The following is a 16001-nucleotide window of genomic DNA, read 5'->3' on the forward strand; positions in this document are numbered from 1 at the left end:
GAAAGGTTGCAGGATTTGGAAATGTTTAGTTTGCAAAAGAGAAGACTGAGAGGAGACTTATTAGCTGTCTACAAATATCTAAAGGGCTGTCACATTGTAGAAGGATCAACTTTATTCTCATTTGCACAAGGAAAGACTAGAAGCAATGGGATGAAACTGAATGGGAGGAGACACAGATTAGATATTAGAAAAAACTTTTTGACAGTTAGAGTGATCAATGAGTGGAACAGGCTGCCACGAGAAGTGGTGAGTTCTCCTTCAATGGAAGTCTTCAAACAGAGGCTGGACAGACATCTGACTGGGATGATTTAGTGAATCCTGCTTTGAGCAGGGGGTTGGACCAGATGGCCCAGGAGGTCCCTTCCAACTCTACGATTCTATGATTCTATATTCCGTAATTTCTACTCCTATTGACTCCAATGACATTTGGCTGTGTTCGGACAATATTGCAAAAACAATATTTTCTGCCTATTGTAATCAGAACCAAATTTTGAAAAATTTGCTCAACTCTACCCAGGACTCCAGCACTGCAAATCAACAGTACTAACCACTGAGCCACCATGTTTCCCCATATACCTCTGTCATTCCAAATAGTCTTTTAACATTGTGAAAAAAAGAAAGAACCTGATAAAATAAAATGAATTATTCTTATATATTATCCTGATTGGTCGGATAAACTTTGGTCACAATGAAAGTTCAGTGCAGATTGCTTTATAGATTTTAATTGCTGATTCTAAATGAAACTCCTATCTGTCGCGGTGGCAAAAGCGAGAAGTAACTTTCATCAGTCTCTTATATTAACCTGACGGTGCTTACTCAGCGATTGTCTGAAATGGGAATGTACCTTGAGGTCACCAGCTGCTGAGAACATGGCGCTGTACCTAATTCACAAGTGGTGAAAGCTGTTAATGTGCAGCCATGTATCCAGGGGATCGCTCATACAGTCTATCGGGCCAATCTAATGTCTGTGGATCTTTACTGTCCAGACCGCTGCCATCAGTCAGTCCGAGAGCTCTCCTCACCATGGCTCTTTTCATCACTGGCATGATCAGGGTCTGCATTCATTTGAAGAACCCCCGACTCTGTAACCATTAGTTTATATAAAAGAGTTACTGATTCACAAATATTTATGTAAAACTTTCAGGAACTTCGAACAATAGAGATCTGTGATGAAGTTTTGATTGTGGGGGAAGACGCTTCCTACGCTCAGCAGGATCTTGCATAGGAATCCTTCTAAGGAGTGGGCTGCAAGGCATTTATTTTTTTAAGAATGAGATGTGAATGTATTGGATCATTTCAGTGCAGTCCATATACTGTAGAAAAAGCATCGCATCACCCCTATCACAAAACTGTATGACACGGTAAGGTAGAAGTTTGGAAATGAGACAATGCAAAGCAGTGGCAGGTTGTCAAGCTCCGGCAGCAACATCATTTGTTTTGTCAGCCTTCAATTCTTATGCCATAACTGGGTGATGCAAACCATGGAAATCTCCTGTTGATAAAACATTGATTGTATTGAAACAACAGCACACAGCCTAATAAGTGACACATGCCCGCAATCAGGGTTTCTGCCCTATATTATGCCTACTTTCAGATTAAACAGCAAAAACCTGCTGATGAATTCATTTTTATTTCTATTGGAGCTCTGAAAATTGCAGAACAATTCATCAGGAGCATGCATTTAAATGGACAGAGCGGCACCTGAGCAGACAACTTCCTTCTAAAAGCAGTGATGGGTCGTTCTTATAGAGAAAGATGCAGTACCAGCAGTGGGACCTGCATCTATCACAAATTAAAATGAAAAGACCTCATTCATATGTCTAAGGTTTTTTTGGGGGGGCGGGAGTTGCACGCGAGAAAAAGAAACGGACTGTATTTTATCAGATTTTCATCCATTTTTGCTCCTTGTGTCTTTTTGTTTTTACCATCAGTGATGTAGCGATTTTTGTCATGAAAACAAATCCAAATCGCCAGCACCGCTCTTTTTCTTGGACCCATTGATTTGAGTGGGCAAGTTTAACCAGTGACTCAGATCAAAAAGTGGACATGCCTCTGTGTTTTATTTTTCTGACACTCGTCTCATAAAAAAATAGACATGTGAACACCCCTGTAGATTATATATGCACACGTTGCGGATTGCTGTGCGGAATTTTCTGCGCGGAATCTGCATCTCTTGGCAGAATCCGCAGGTCAAAATCGGGTTTTATGCGGACTTCCTGCGGATTTAGTGCGGCTTTGGCATGCGTTTTTACACCTGCTGATTCCTATAATGGAATGGGTGTAAAAACGCTGCGGAATCTGCACCAAGAATTGACATGCTGCGGGGAAAAAACGCTGCGCTTCCGCGCTGATTTTTCCGCAGCATGTGCACAGCAATTTTTTCCCCATAGAATAACATTGTACTGTAAATCACTTGCGGATCTGTAGCGATTCCGCAGCAAATCCGCAATGTGTGCACATATCCTAATAAGTATATATTCCATCTATGGAAAACATGGGCTGAGCATGTATGTGAAAAACAGCAGCATGAATGAGGTCTGGGTTGCAGAACTCTCCACACCGGTCCCATTCCTCCTCCACTCTTTGCACATTTAGCTGACCTTTCATATAGACATCCTGAATATTATAAGAATCATTGTATAATTACAGCATTTTATATTATAAAAATGTGCTGTAATTAGCTTTGTTATAAATTACTGTTCCACCTGTTGAGTCTGTATACACCTGTCCTAGGACATAAATATTTGCCATTCCCCCTAGATTACTGATGTATATGGCCTAGGCCCTAGGCAGTATAAAAGTTAATAAAGGGCTCCATGCTCCCGATCTTTTAGCTTAGTAGATAAGAACTAAGTAGATTGGTTCTCATTCTGGAGACCAGACACGTTAAGGGAAATGACGACTTGTCAGCCACTTCCTCCAGGTTCCACTCAGCTTATCATCAGGAACCCTTCAAAGTGAGAGTGTTTGTCCTAACCCAACAGATCCTACCCACGCTCGCTCCTGGTAAATGTCTGTGGTGACAAGGCTCGGACTGGCCCACGGGAATACAGGAGAATTCTCCGGTAGGCCCCTGTAAGGAATGCTGATGAGTAATTCTATAACACTTGAGTCACAAATTGTAGAAAAAGGTATAATCATGTCATTCATTAAGCAACATAGCCAAATGAATATTACATAGAGGCAAAAGTAAATTTATGGACAAGGGATAAGTTATTTTTCCATGTAACTGAACAATGGGCCCCAAGAATAAATGTTACTGGTGGGATTTTGCCAACCCAGTCCGACACCGATGGAGGGTACAGGGCGAATGGCCGGTAATCTCCATATCAAGGGTAAAAAAATGAGCCACCTGGAAAATCCAAACTGACTGATCAACTCTCGTTGATACCTGAGGGTGTGTGACACTCTCCCTGCACCATTGATTGACGTCAGATCCCAGCAATCTCGTGTCTATAGGCGGCCTTCCACGTGGAACCTCTGACTTTTATCAGGATAGGAAATTTCACAGCAGATAAACTTCCCTGGTCCTGATAAGAAAATAATGGTCCAATGATGAAGCACATAAAGAAAACTCACGGACTCTCAGCACATAGAAGGCGAGGTTTATTATCTGATAATTATGGGCAGGGAAGTTTGAGGATAATTGTGCAGAGTAATTAATTATTCTTTATGGCAGGGCTGTCTCTGAGTCAGACATGCTTTTCTACTGATGTTCAGCTGCTCGCCATACATTTCACCAGGGGCCTCGATCCTTTTATTTTTTTTCTCACTATGACTTTCCAGCAATGAAAGCTGTGTTAGTAGAGGGGTCCAAACTTTATCACGTAAATTTCCCATGAAAACAGTTGCATAATGTACAGTATCATATCTTAAAATGGCATTGGGACATTAGGACTCTCCATTCATTTTTGACAGGACAGTGTCAAAAAATCTCAATTTACCACAATTTTAAACAGGAAGTGGTTCCTTTAAATGTCTTATGCAAAATAAAAGTCCACCATGTTTTTTTAATGTTCTATTTTTAAGCATTTTAATTTGCTTTCCTTACATAGCAGCTACTTTAAGTTCCACCTCAGCCTTAAACCCTCCAGCACCCGTGGTGCCTGCAGTGCTTTTCTAATGATTTACAGGCCTCTTTTGCTCCAAGGTGGTTAAAGCCCAATATGTCTAGAACACATCATAGGAAGTGCTGTGGAAAGGTCAGCGCAGGGATTGTGTTGGTTTATACCCCCCCTTTCCTTTTTCATTGTTGATCTCCAAGGTCTGTGCGCTAAACCAGACAATCCCACCACAGCCCCCACACACACCAACATCTGGCAATCCCCATCAGAAGTGTTCGCCTTGTAAGGTGGAGGAAGAGAGCAAATTACATGAAATGAAGGAGATTTCGGATATCCTATGCAGAGATGTCTGATGGCAAACACAGATGTGTTATTGGATTTTATGAACATGTCTGTAGCTGTTCGTGTTCACAGGGACTGTATATCCCTTTATGTGAGTGGGCGACGACAGTACATAGGATTAGACCACAATATATCCCATTTCTGAGTAATGTTTGCACTGTATAAGTTCAGGAGAACATTCAGGAAGTTATTTCACTTAACAAAATTCTATAACGTTTTTTAAAATAAATACACATGGAGTGTGATTATACCGTGGTTCCTGGTACTGACATTCAAAACTCGGGAGCTGAAAAACAAGACCAATGGGTAAATTACTATGCTATACAATGTTAGGACACCAATCATAGAATCATAGAATCGTAGAGTTGGAAGGGACCTCCTGGGCCATCTGGTCCAACCCCCTGCTCAAAGCAGGATTCGCTAAATCATCCCAGTCAGATGTCTGTCCAGCCTCTGTTTGAAGACTTCCATTGAAGGAGAACTCACCACTTCTCGTGGCAGCCTGTTCCACTCATTGATCACTCTAACTGTCAAAAAGTTTTTTCTAATATCTAATCAGTGTCTCCTCCCATTCAGTTTCATCCCATTGCTTCTAGTCTTTCCTTGTGCAAATGAGAATAAAGTTGATCCTTCTACAATGTGACAGCCCTTTAGATATTTGTAGACAGCTATTAAGTCTCCTCTCAGTCTTCTCTTTTGCAAACTAAACATTCCCAAATCCTGCAACCTTTCCTCATAAGACAGGGTTTGCAGACCGGTCACCATTCTGATCGCTCTTTTCTGAACTTGCTCCAGTTTGTTGATGTCTTTTTTAAAATGTGGTGCCCAAAACTGGACACAATATTCCAGATGAGGTCTCACCAAAGAGGAGTAGAGGGAAATAATGACTTCACGTGATCTAGACTGTATGCTTCTGTTAATACATCCTAGAATTGCATTTGCCTTTTTTGCTGCTGCATCACACTGTTGACTCATATTCAGTCTGTGATCTATTAGTATACCCAAGTCTTTTTCACATGTGCTGTCACTTAGCCCAATCCTCCCATTCTGTATATGCTTTTTTCATTTTTATTGCCCAGATGTAGTACTTTGCATTTCTCCCTGTTAAAAACCATTCTGTTAGTTGCTGCCCACTTCTCCAGTTTATTTAAATCTTTTTGAATCCTCTCTCTCTCTTCTCTAGTATTAGCTATCCCTCCTAGCTTTGTGTCATCAGCAAATTTAATCAGTTTACCCTCAATTCCTTCATCTAAATCGTTGATAAAGATGTTGAACAATACAGGGCCCAGGACAGAGCCCTGTGGTACCCCACTTGAGACATTCTTCCAACTGGATGTGCAGCCATTTATGACCACTCTTTGGGTTCGATCACTAAGCCAGTTATGAATCCACCTAACAGTTGCCTTGTCCATTCCATACTTAGTCATTTTTTCAATAAGGATTGTATGAGAGACTTTGTCAAATGCTTTGCTGAAGTCAAGATATACTATATCTACAGCATTTCCTTGATCCACCCAATCAGTGATACCGTCATAGAAGGAAATTAAGTTAGTCTGACATGACTTATTAGTTACAAACCCATGCTGACTCTGTTTAATCACTTCATTCTTATCCAGGTATTGACATACATGTTGTTTAATAATGTGTTCAAAGATCTTTCCTGGTATAGAAGTCAGACTCACCGGCCTATAGTTGCCTGGGTCCACCTTCTTCCCCTTTTTGAAGATAGGAACAACATTTGCTCTTCTCCAGTCTTCTGGCACTTCTCCTGTTCTCCGAGAATTTTCAAAGATTATGGAGAGGGGTTCAAAAATTTCTTCTGCTATCTCCTTCAGTACTCTGGGGTGTAATTCATCTGGACCTGGAGACTTGAATTCATTTAGGTTAGCTAAGTGTTTCCTCACTATCTTTCTGTTTATAGATATCTTGGATTCTTCTGTTCCCTTAATAGGACAGTGAATAACAGTTGATGTTACATTTCCTTTCTGAGAGAAAACAGATGCAAAATAGGAATTTAAAAGTTCAGCCTTCTCAACATCCTGTCTTACCATTTCATCATTTTCATCCTGTAAAAATCCTATAGCATCTTTGACTTTTCTTTTACATTTGACATATCCCCAAAATCCTTTATTATTGCTTTTGACATCTCTTGCAAGCCTCAATTCATTTTCAGCTTTAGATAATCTGATTTGTGCCCTGCAGGTTCTGCAGACAGCATTATATTCTTCTTTAGATATGCCACCCTCTTTCCATTTTATAAACATTTTTTTTTTCCTTTTTAGCATGTGCTTAAGTTCTGTGTTCATCCATCCTGGTTTCCTTAAATGCTTCCTATTCTTCCCTCTTTTCGGAATTGTTAACAACTGTGCTTTGAGAATTTCATTTTTCAAGATTTCCCATCCCTCCTGGACATTTTTGTCTTTTAGGATATCCAGCCATTGGATCCCTCCAATTCTCTTTCTGAATCCCTTAAAATCTGCCTTTCTGAAATCTAACCTTGACGTCTGAGTCTTCACAGGTCTTCCGCCTCTAGTTATCCAAAATTCTAAAATAGCATGGTCGCTACCTCCTAGGGTCCCAGCCACTTTTACCTCCTCAACCATTTCCTCCCTGTTTATAAGGATTAGATCCAAGGTAGCAGTTCCCCTTGTTTTCTCCCTTACCTTTTGGAAGATAAAGTTGTCAGCAAGAGAGGATAAGAATTTCCTTGACCTGTTAGTTTTGCCTGAGAGAGATTCCCAACAAATGTCTGGATAGTTGAAATCTCCCATGACAACTATGTCATATTTTTATATGTAATTAAGGCATACATACAATTCAAGGCATATCCTTTCACTTTATTTTATTTCTTAAATCACATAATGCTACCCAACTGAATTAGAAAACATATGCCGGTATACATTTTCATATAGTGCCAAGATCTTCTGCAAAACTGTACAGACAATGACACTACTCGTATCAGCACCTGTGCCATGTGGGGCTCATAATCTAATATATTCACATATGTCCTCCCATAAAGGGTATATTCTTAAGTTACTAAATTACTTTAATTAGTTACACAGCATGAAAATAAGCACGTTTGCAGTAGATTTGAAAAAAATACATCTGATGTCATTCCCCTACAATGACAGCTTTTATCTTACTTCGTGTACAGCTGGGTTCCATGAAGCGTGACCACTAGTGCTTGCCTACATCCTGGCCAGTAGTGCGCAATAGTTATATTCCAAAAGAGGGGTTAACTCCTAACATTCCAGTCATCTCTCTACAGACCATTGATTTCTATAAAGCAGTTATCTTCTCCCATCCCTCTCAGCTCCTGACTAGATGCTATGATCAATCCTGAAGAACCACAGTCCCTGGCACCAAGAGTCACCGCTCTCCCTGTCTGGAGCTGTGTGTTTGTTCAAGTGGCCTGTTATCTCTATATGTAAATATAATAACAGTGTACACTCCACTGAACTTTTGCTGAGCTTTATAGTTCTACTAAAATTACAGCTCTGCTAATCACCAGAACTGTCACTTGAGGAGAGCCCACTGTGCCAGAAACCAGAAAGTGAAGAGACTGGAAAGTTGTGTACTGCTCAAGAGACAACTTGAGATTAAAGGTCCCGTCACACACAGCGAGATCGCTGATTTTGTGACGCATCCGCGATATCGCTGTGCATGACATGCATCAGCGACCCCCACCGGGTATCGCTGATCGTTCAGGAGTGCAGGGGCCAATGTTGATCGTCAGTCTCCCGCTGGCAGCGGGAGTCCAACGATCAGCGAGCTCCCAGCACTGTAAGCAGACGCTGGGAGCTGGTATCCAAGGTAAATATCGGGTAACTAAGCGTGTGCATCACTTAGTTGCCCACTGTGTACCTTGGATACCAGCTCCCAGCGCGAGTACGCAGGTATCCAAGGTACACAGCGGGTAACTAAGCCACGCGCGCGCTTAGTTGCCCGATATTTACCTTGGATACCTGTGTGCTCGCTCTGGGAACTGGTATCCAAGGTACACAGCGGGTAACTAAGTGACGCACGCGCTTAGTTACCTGATATTTACCTTGGATACCAGCGTCCTCGCTGGTCCTGATTGCTGGTGAGATCTGCCTATTTGACAGCTCACCAGTGATCATGTAGCGACGCACCAGCGATCCTGACAAGGTCGTATCGTTGGGATCGCTGGTGCATCGTTTAGTGTAACGGGACCCTAAAGGCCCCGTCACACACTGAGAGATCGCTGATTTTGTGACCCCACAGTGATCTCGCCAGCGATATCGCTGTGTGAGACACACATCAGCGACCGGGCCCCCTGCTGGGTATCTCTGATCGTGCAGGATAGTCTTGGGCCATTTTTTGATCATTCCTCTCCCACTGGCCAGTGCACATCTCTGCTTGTGGCAGCGGGAGCCAACGATCAGTGAGGCTCCCAGCGCTCTAAGCAGGTGCTGGGAGCTGGTATCTAAGGTAAATATCGGGTTACTAAGCGGCACGCGTCACTTAGTTACCCGATGTGTAACTTAGAAACCTGCGTGCTCGCAGCTCCTGGCGAGGACGCTGGTGCTGATCGCTGGTGAAGCTGCCTGCTTGGCAGCTCACCAGCGATCATGGAGCGATGCACCATCGATCTTGATAAGGTCGTATCTTTGTCGGGATCGCTGGTGCATCTTTAAGTGTAACGGTACCCTTACGGCCCCTTTACATTTAGCGATGCACCAGCAATCCCGACCACGATATGACCCGGTCAGGATCGCTGGTGCATCGCTAAATGGTCGCTAGTGAGCTGCCAACAGGCAGATCTCACCAGCGATGCAGCAGCGCTTGGCGGTCGCTCTTACCTTTCAGACGCGGCGAGGGTGTCCGTCTTCCGCCTGTGTCCATGGCTCGCTCGTCGGCGCCAGCAGGAAGCCGACGCTGAGAAATGGACCAGGCTGATCTCGCGCGATCAGCGATAGCCAGCGGGGAGCCGGTCGGAGGTAAGTGTCACATGTAGCGATATCGCTGCTGCGTCACAAAATCGGTGACGCTTTAGCGATATTGCTAGCGATATCGCAATGTGTAAAGCCCCCGTAACTCTTTAGTTTTTCTCTTGGCTTGATATATTCCGAGTTGGGTGACCCGAGATAAAACCTCCCATGATAAGGTTTATCAGTAAAAGTTGCCTCCAACAGATGACGTCTGTTGGGCATACATTGCCTTCAGGCTACCATGTTTAAAAAAAAAAAAAAAAAGTGTAAAGTATAGTTTTATCATTCATAGGCTGAGTCCTTCAGATTTCAGATGCCTATTGACCTCCATGTAAAGAATATAATGATAATAAAAACTAATTTTATTGGAAGCAACCTATCTGTATGTTTTTGTCATGTAAAAACTGAGCCCTGAACCCTAGATCTGGCCAATGTCATAGCAAAAAAAATACCAAGACATTAAATAAAATTGACTTCTTCAGTCCTGACCACTTCACTACTGTTTTTTCAAAACAGGTGAGAGTGTATTGTGTCAGCACGTCGTCAATGCCGTATGTGGAGGAGTCTGATTGTCCCATGTCAGTAAATAACCCTTATCTGCCAATGTATTAGCCGTGACAAAAAAGGGGACTGGCTTAGTTATTGAAATAAGGCAGTGATCCAGCCCCCTACACACGAGGTACTAGTGACATGTGACAATAACTCTCTCCTGTGTCAGGGCCACAAGTGGTTCAGCTTGGACTGATGGTGATAGAGCCACTGCTGAAGCACTGTGCTCGAAACGGGAGCGTGTCGTGTGTCAGCATGTGACCAATACTAAAATTATGTAAAATAGCAACAGGTTTTTTTCAAGTGGATAGCCCCTCTGACCAAAATAAACACCGTAGTAGCTTTCAGAATTGCAAATCTGTCTTTCAGCCATCATAGAAAACTAAATAACAATGCCTAGGTGATCTGTAATGGAAGACACTTTTTACGTATGAATAGAAAACAGAAAGAAAGCAACTTTTTTTTTTATTTTCCATTTTAGTTATTACTGGCCAAGATTCTATTTTCATGAAATATCTCAAGACTAAAAAAAAGCACATTTTGTGCAACTGGATCCTAAACATAACCGTATTCATCGGTCTATGAAAGAGCGTCCAGAGATCTATGAGTCAAAACCCACTGTGATGCCATCTGACCTTTTACCATCTCCCGTTATCAACAGTAGCAAAAACAGTTTGCTAGAGAAATGCCAGCCCTGCCTTCCTGCACAGAGGGAAGTAGAGAGTGTAAAAAGATTTATGGAAAGGAGCAACAAATGGGACCCTCCCAATGCAATGACATGGCCCATCGGATGCCAGGAATGCGGCAGCTTCTATGCAAATCTGTTTAAAGGTCACCTAGTTTACACAGGAAAATCATGATCGTTGCCCTTTTAACAGCTTTTCTGTTTATTTTATCTCGCAACTTGAGGTCTACTGTTGTTTGGTTCTGTTTGTCTTAAAGAACTTGTAAAATCAGAATCCCAGGGTTTGACTCGCAAGACAGACAATTTTTGCACTGTTTGGCAATGTACATGTGGGTCCTGGTACAGATAGTTTCTGTTAAGGAAACTTACTCTTTAGGAACTTTTGTCTTCTCTCATTCCAACAATCTGGAGAAAGGTTACCTGTGTTGGTGTGCAACCGTGCCACAGTGCTCTACAGTAACTTTTTATGGTTAATCATACCATAGTTGCATACAGTGATCTAGCATAGGTTGCCAATGCCAGAGCCGCTTTATCAAGTAAATAAATTACTCCTTTAATTTAAACAAATACTTCCCCATGACTGACTTTATAACATGCCCCCTTAAAAGGTAGTAATGATTACCCTCTCCAATAATAACAATGTAGTAATGAGTGCTCTCTCCAAAAGTGACAATGAAGTAATGAAAATTGCCTTCACCAAAAATGCCAATTTAGTGATAAATATCCTCTCCAAAAGTAGCAATGTCACCTTTGTCCCTCTTCTGCTTAAAAATAAAGTTTATGCTGATAAAATCCAAGCAACAGAGTCCTTTTTACCCTGTGTGCTCAGAGTGGGTGGCACACATGGAGCTATGCAGTAATGTCATTGTGCCGGGTCGCTGACGTCTTGTAGGTTGCAGGCCTACAGCATTCTATGGCTGGCCTATAGGATGGAGAGTGGTGGGACAAGAAATCTATGGTTTCCTGTGCTTCCGCAGGGACAAACTGTGTGTATTCAGTTTAAAGTGATGCTTACCTGGAGATTCGGGACACCCAGCCAGAAGTAGCAGGGCTTGTGCACTGATGGAATTTTGTCAATGGTAACACCACTTCTTAGAGGCGCAAAATTTCAAAGGAAAGAAAAAGTAGTACTTTACATTGTTTTGAAATTTTATACCCCTAATTTTGCAAGCACCCCTTTCACACTGTGACACTTGTGACGGGGCCTTTAGAAAGAGTGAAGGACTTATTATGCAAATTGCCTCTTCAGAAAGAAAGAGGACTTTTACTCTACAGCGCCACCTATTGGTAGTAGCGATCCTACAAGTCACAACCAACCCTTTAACGAGTCTTGTAGTATGACTTAGGATACAAGCCAAATCAGAATCTCAATTTGCAGACACGGTGTTTCGAGCTGTTGGCTCTCGTCAGTGCAAAGTATGAGATCTGATTTGGCAAGGTGAGAGGCTCTGGACTAGGGTCTAAGAAGTAAGGTTTCTCCTTGCGGAGAGTGACATGCCAGCTGTGGCTTGTCAAGGTAAGGAGACTTATTCGCCGTACCCAGAGGAGCATTGCACGGCGAATAAGTCTCCTTACCTTGACAAGCCACAGCTGGCATGTCACTCTCCGCAAGGAGAAACCTTACTTCTTGGACTTATTATGGAGAGTCAAGATGGAAAGCTTGAATATGGGACTGCTACTCAATACAAAGAAGACAAAGATATTGACTACTGCCAGATATGATAAAGACATATTTGAGATGCAAGGCGACAAATTGGAAGTTTTAAAGGACTTCAACCTACTCGGATCAATGATGCAGCAACGACAGCGGAAGCTATGGGCAAATCAACAATGAAGTCACTGACCAAGGTCTTCAAATCGAGGAACATTTCACTGGCAACGAAGACACTGCTCGTTTATAGTCTGTTTTATTCTTTAGTAACATATGGCTATGAAACCTGGACGATAAAGAAAAAAGACAGAAGAATCAATGCCTTCGAAATGTGGTGCTGGAGAAGGATGCTGTCAATACCATGGATGACAAGAAGAACAAACAAATCAATTTTGTAACAAATAAAGCCAGACATGTCACTCGAAGCAAGGATCATCAAGCTACAACTTGCCTACTTTGTACACATCATAAAAAGAAAGCAATCACTGGAGAAGGACATCATGGACAGAAGAAAAGGAACAAGGCGAAGAGGAAGACAACCAACCCGATGGCTTGTTACAATCAAGATAACAGCGGCGAAGACCCTTGTGGACCTATCACAGGAGCGCACTAACACCCTCTGGGGACATAGTTACATCGATGTCCTGTGTAAAACTGTCTACAGGTGATCCCCATGTTGTACTGTTATAGTTTATTAATAAACTGTATAGTACATACAACATGAAAGGGAACCCGTCAGAAGATTCACGCTGCCCCAACTGCGAACTGCATGAGTCCCAGCCTGTTTGCATGACTGCAGCCAGGTATATCATTTTTTGACACACCATCATTTCAGAGACAATAAACTTTGAACATTCGACTAGTCCGGCTCCTTTCCCGGCCGGCTCTTCCCAGCACTGCAAGACATGATTGACAGGTCTTTCCCTATGTATACACAAGGAAGGGAATGGTCAATGACCAGAAGCAGCGCTGGGAAGATGCGTCCAAGGCAGAGCTGGATTAGTCTGGTCTCCGGCTATGGTCCCCACATCTTCAACGTATATTTTCTCAGAAATTCGGGAGCATTTCAGGGAATAATATACCTGGTTGCAGTTGTACAGAGAGGCTCTGATTCATGCTGCCTGCCATTTAAGCAGCTTGAATTGACTGACAGGTACCTTTTAAGAAGCCATTGTTTCATGCAACATACAGTATCGTGTTCAAATATCAGTGCGATTCATTGGGCAAACACAGATGTCCAAATATCAGTGCCGTGCGCTACAGAAATGATATACTGTTCAATGCATTACTAGCGCTGTCACACAAGTAAATACCAGCATGAGCTATCCAAGCAGCCCTTTACATAGAAAGTAACCTAATAACAATGCCACACAATGTATTACTAACACTGCTACATAGAAAGCTATATGACCACGGGAGTACTTTATTAGTGGTGTTATGGCATCTTTGATCACATACAGGGAAATGTATGCATTTTCCAGAGTTAAAAAAATAGAAGTTGGCCATGCCTAATTTTGGAGTACATGTACATCTTGGGGTTAGGCCATCTTTGCCCTCCTGGTGGAACTTGCCTACAGAACTTAAAAGTAGTAGAGATTGCTCATAGTTTTCAGTATAGAAGTGAGCAGTGATATGAAGAACTATTAATGTCAATGTAACGGGAACCCAATGTTCTTACTTCTACAAAAAAAAATATTCTAAACTGCCAACATCTCTGGCTATGACACTTCCTGGCACATGGGCAAAGACTATTTCAGAAGATAAAACCATTTATCGAGCAAACCGCCGTTACACGCAGTTTCCACTGTTTTCCCTTCATCAATTCGATAGTAACAGTTCGCAAAAAAAGAAAATCCCTCATTAATAAGTATCAACCAGGGTGAAACTGTCTTACTTGGGCCTTCTGCTTAATCCGTGCCTTCAAATGTTCTGTGTTGTACATGGAATATTATTATTTTATGTGCCCGTAGTCTTAGGTTACGTTTTTGATGATGCAGAATTTTCTGCGCCATTTTTGCACCCATTAATTAAAATAGGTTACTTGCCTTTTTTTTTGAAAATAGGTAAAAAAAACTCACCAAAAACTCATTGCGAGGCTGTGTGCCCACGTTGCGTTTTTTTAAGCGTTTCCGCAGCGTTTGCGTTGGCTCAGACGCTGCAGAAACGCTTAAAAGAAGCTTCAAATTAATTTGCAATGCGTTTTTGGCTTTTTGTGCCAATGCATGCGTTTTTAAACGCTCAGGAATCGCTGAGATGGTGGCATAAGGTGATGAAAAAGCTGATTCAGTCCTCAATAACAATGCCAGGTTCACTCCTTCATTATTTGGTCAGTATTTTACCTCAGTATTTGTAAGCCAAAACCAGGAGTGGGTGATAAATGCAGAAGTGGGGACGTGTTTCTATTATGCTCTGATTGTTCCTCTCCAGGTCTTGGCTTACAAATACTGAGGTAAAAAACTGACCAAATACTGAATGTACGAACGTGGCCTTACTGTGCTGAGTCCTCTGGAGACGCAGCCACAATTTGCAGCAACTGAGTGGGTGAGGTGAATAATGTGTGGCCTTCCATTTCTTGTTGGTGTTGCTACTTTTTTTTCTTTTCCATGTTTTTGCCTGTTCAGTGAAGGAACAATAACGTTCCACCAGAGCGTGTTAACTATCTGAGGATGAAATTTCAAATTCATCATCATGAAATTGTACTGCCAAATTGCCGGTATCGTCGCGACATTGCAATAATTTTACTTTTATTTCTTCTTTTGATTTCAGACAAGAACACACACGGGGCATTGATGCAATAATGCTAATGTTTGACCCAGTTCTCATAAAGCCGGAGGCCACGGAGCCCTTGTCAATGGTAAGTGGACAAAATTTAGAGAAATACTTTTGTGGGTCCTGGGTTTGTTCCTTTTTTTATTTCCAAAAATGGTGCAAATATGTTGGCTGAAATGGTGAAAATTGTGGTCTTAACACAAGTGTTTGTGTCCAGAATGCAACCCTTCCTAATATTTAGATACGAGGGATACTATTTACCGTACATCGCGCCTATGGAGTATACGTAATATATTGCTTCTTCAGCTTTTATACCAACCTTCTGACCTCTGGAAAGTGCGGTGTGACGGAGCCACAAGTTATGTCACTGTTGATATTGGATTGTATATGTCTCTGTATTGGCGAAACAGACTTTTTTTCTACTACAGGTTATAAAATCTGTGTTTTCCAGTGCGTGAGTCTGTTCTTAAATTACACAACGCTGCAAGAGTACCATGATGTATGTGTTTCTTGGTATCCCAGGATAGTTATTCCGCTCTCTCACTGGCGTACCCCAAGTCTACTTTCTACATAGCTAAGTGGCAGCACGTGAATAAATCTGCTGTTAATTCTTAGTTCCCTCCTGTGCCTCCTTCCACAGCTGGCAGACCCTTCTCTCACATTTCTGTCTAGCAATTTGGATGAAAACGAGGAATTAGTCAAAGAGTTAGAGCCGGCTTTGCTCCCAACACACAAAGCACCTCATCAACTGTTCTCAATGCCCTGTATGCAGTCATGAGCCTCACGGAGCGGATGTAATTCTCCCCAAGGCAGGATGTGGATACTTACAGTATACAGCGATAATTGTTTTTGCAGGAGATGAATATATATATATAAAAAAAAAGTTATTCCCAGAAGTAGCCTAATTGTGTGTTTTTAGTGTCATCTTGTTCCTTTGCTTTCACAATGGTCTTGCCTATTATCTAATTCTCCAGGATGTTTTTTCACAT

The 16001-nt window shown here is 42.1% G+C and overlaps 1 protein-coding gene across 6 annotated transcripts in view; it reads left to right on the forward strand.

The window, feature by feature from the left end:
* Positions 1–16001, forward strand: part of KLF3 (KLF transcription factor 3) — a 107250-nt gene that overhangs the window by 66120 nt on the left and 25129 nt on the right. For all 6 annotated transcript variants that reach the window (XM_073562995.1, XM_073562994.1, XM_073562993.1 and 3 more), the window contains one exon: positions 15010–15097. In XM_073562995.1, the coding sequence (XP_073419096.1) occupies positions 15041–15097 (57 nt within the window). In that variant the 5' untranslated portion in view covers positions 15010–15040. Of the gene's footprint in view, positions 1–15009; positions 15098–16001 lie in introns of those variants that run through there.

This window comes from Dendrobates tinctorius, unplaced genomic scaffold, assembly GCF_039654945.1.
Source record: "Dendrobates tinctorius isolate UK_male_01 unplaced genomic scaffold, ASM3965494v1 ptg000376l, whole genome shotgun sequence".
Lineage (NCBI taxonomy): Eukaryota > Metazoa > Chordata > Amphibia > Anura > Dendrobatidae > Dendrobates > Dendrobates tinctorius.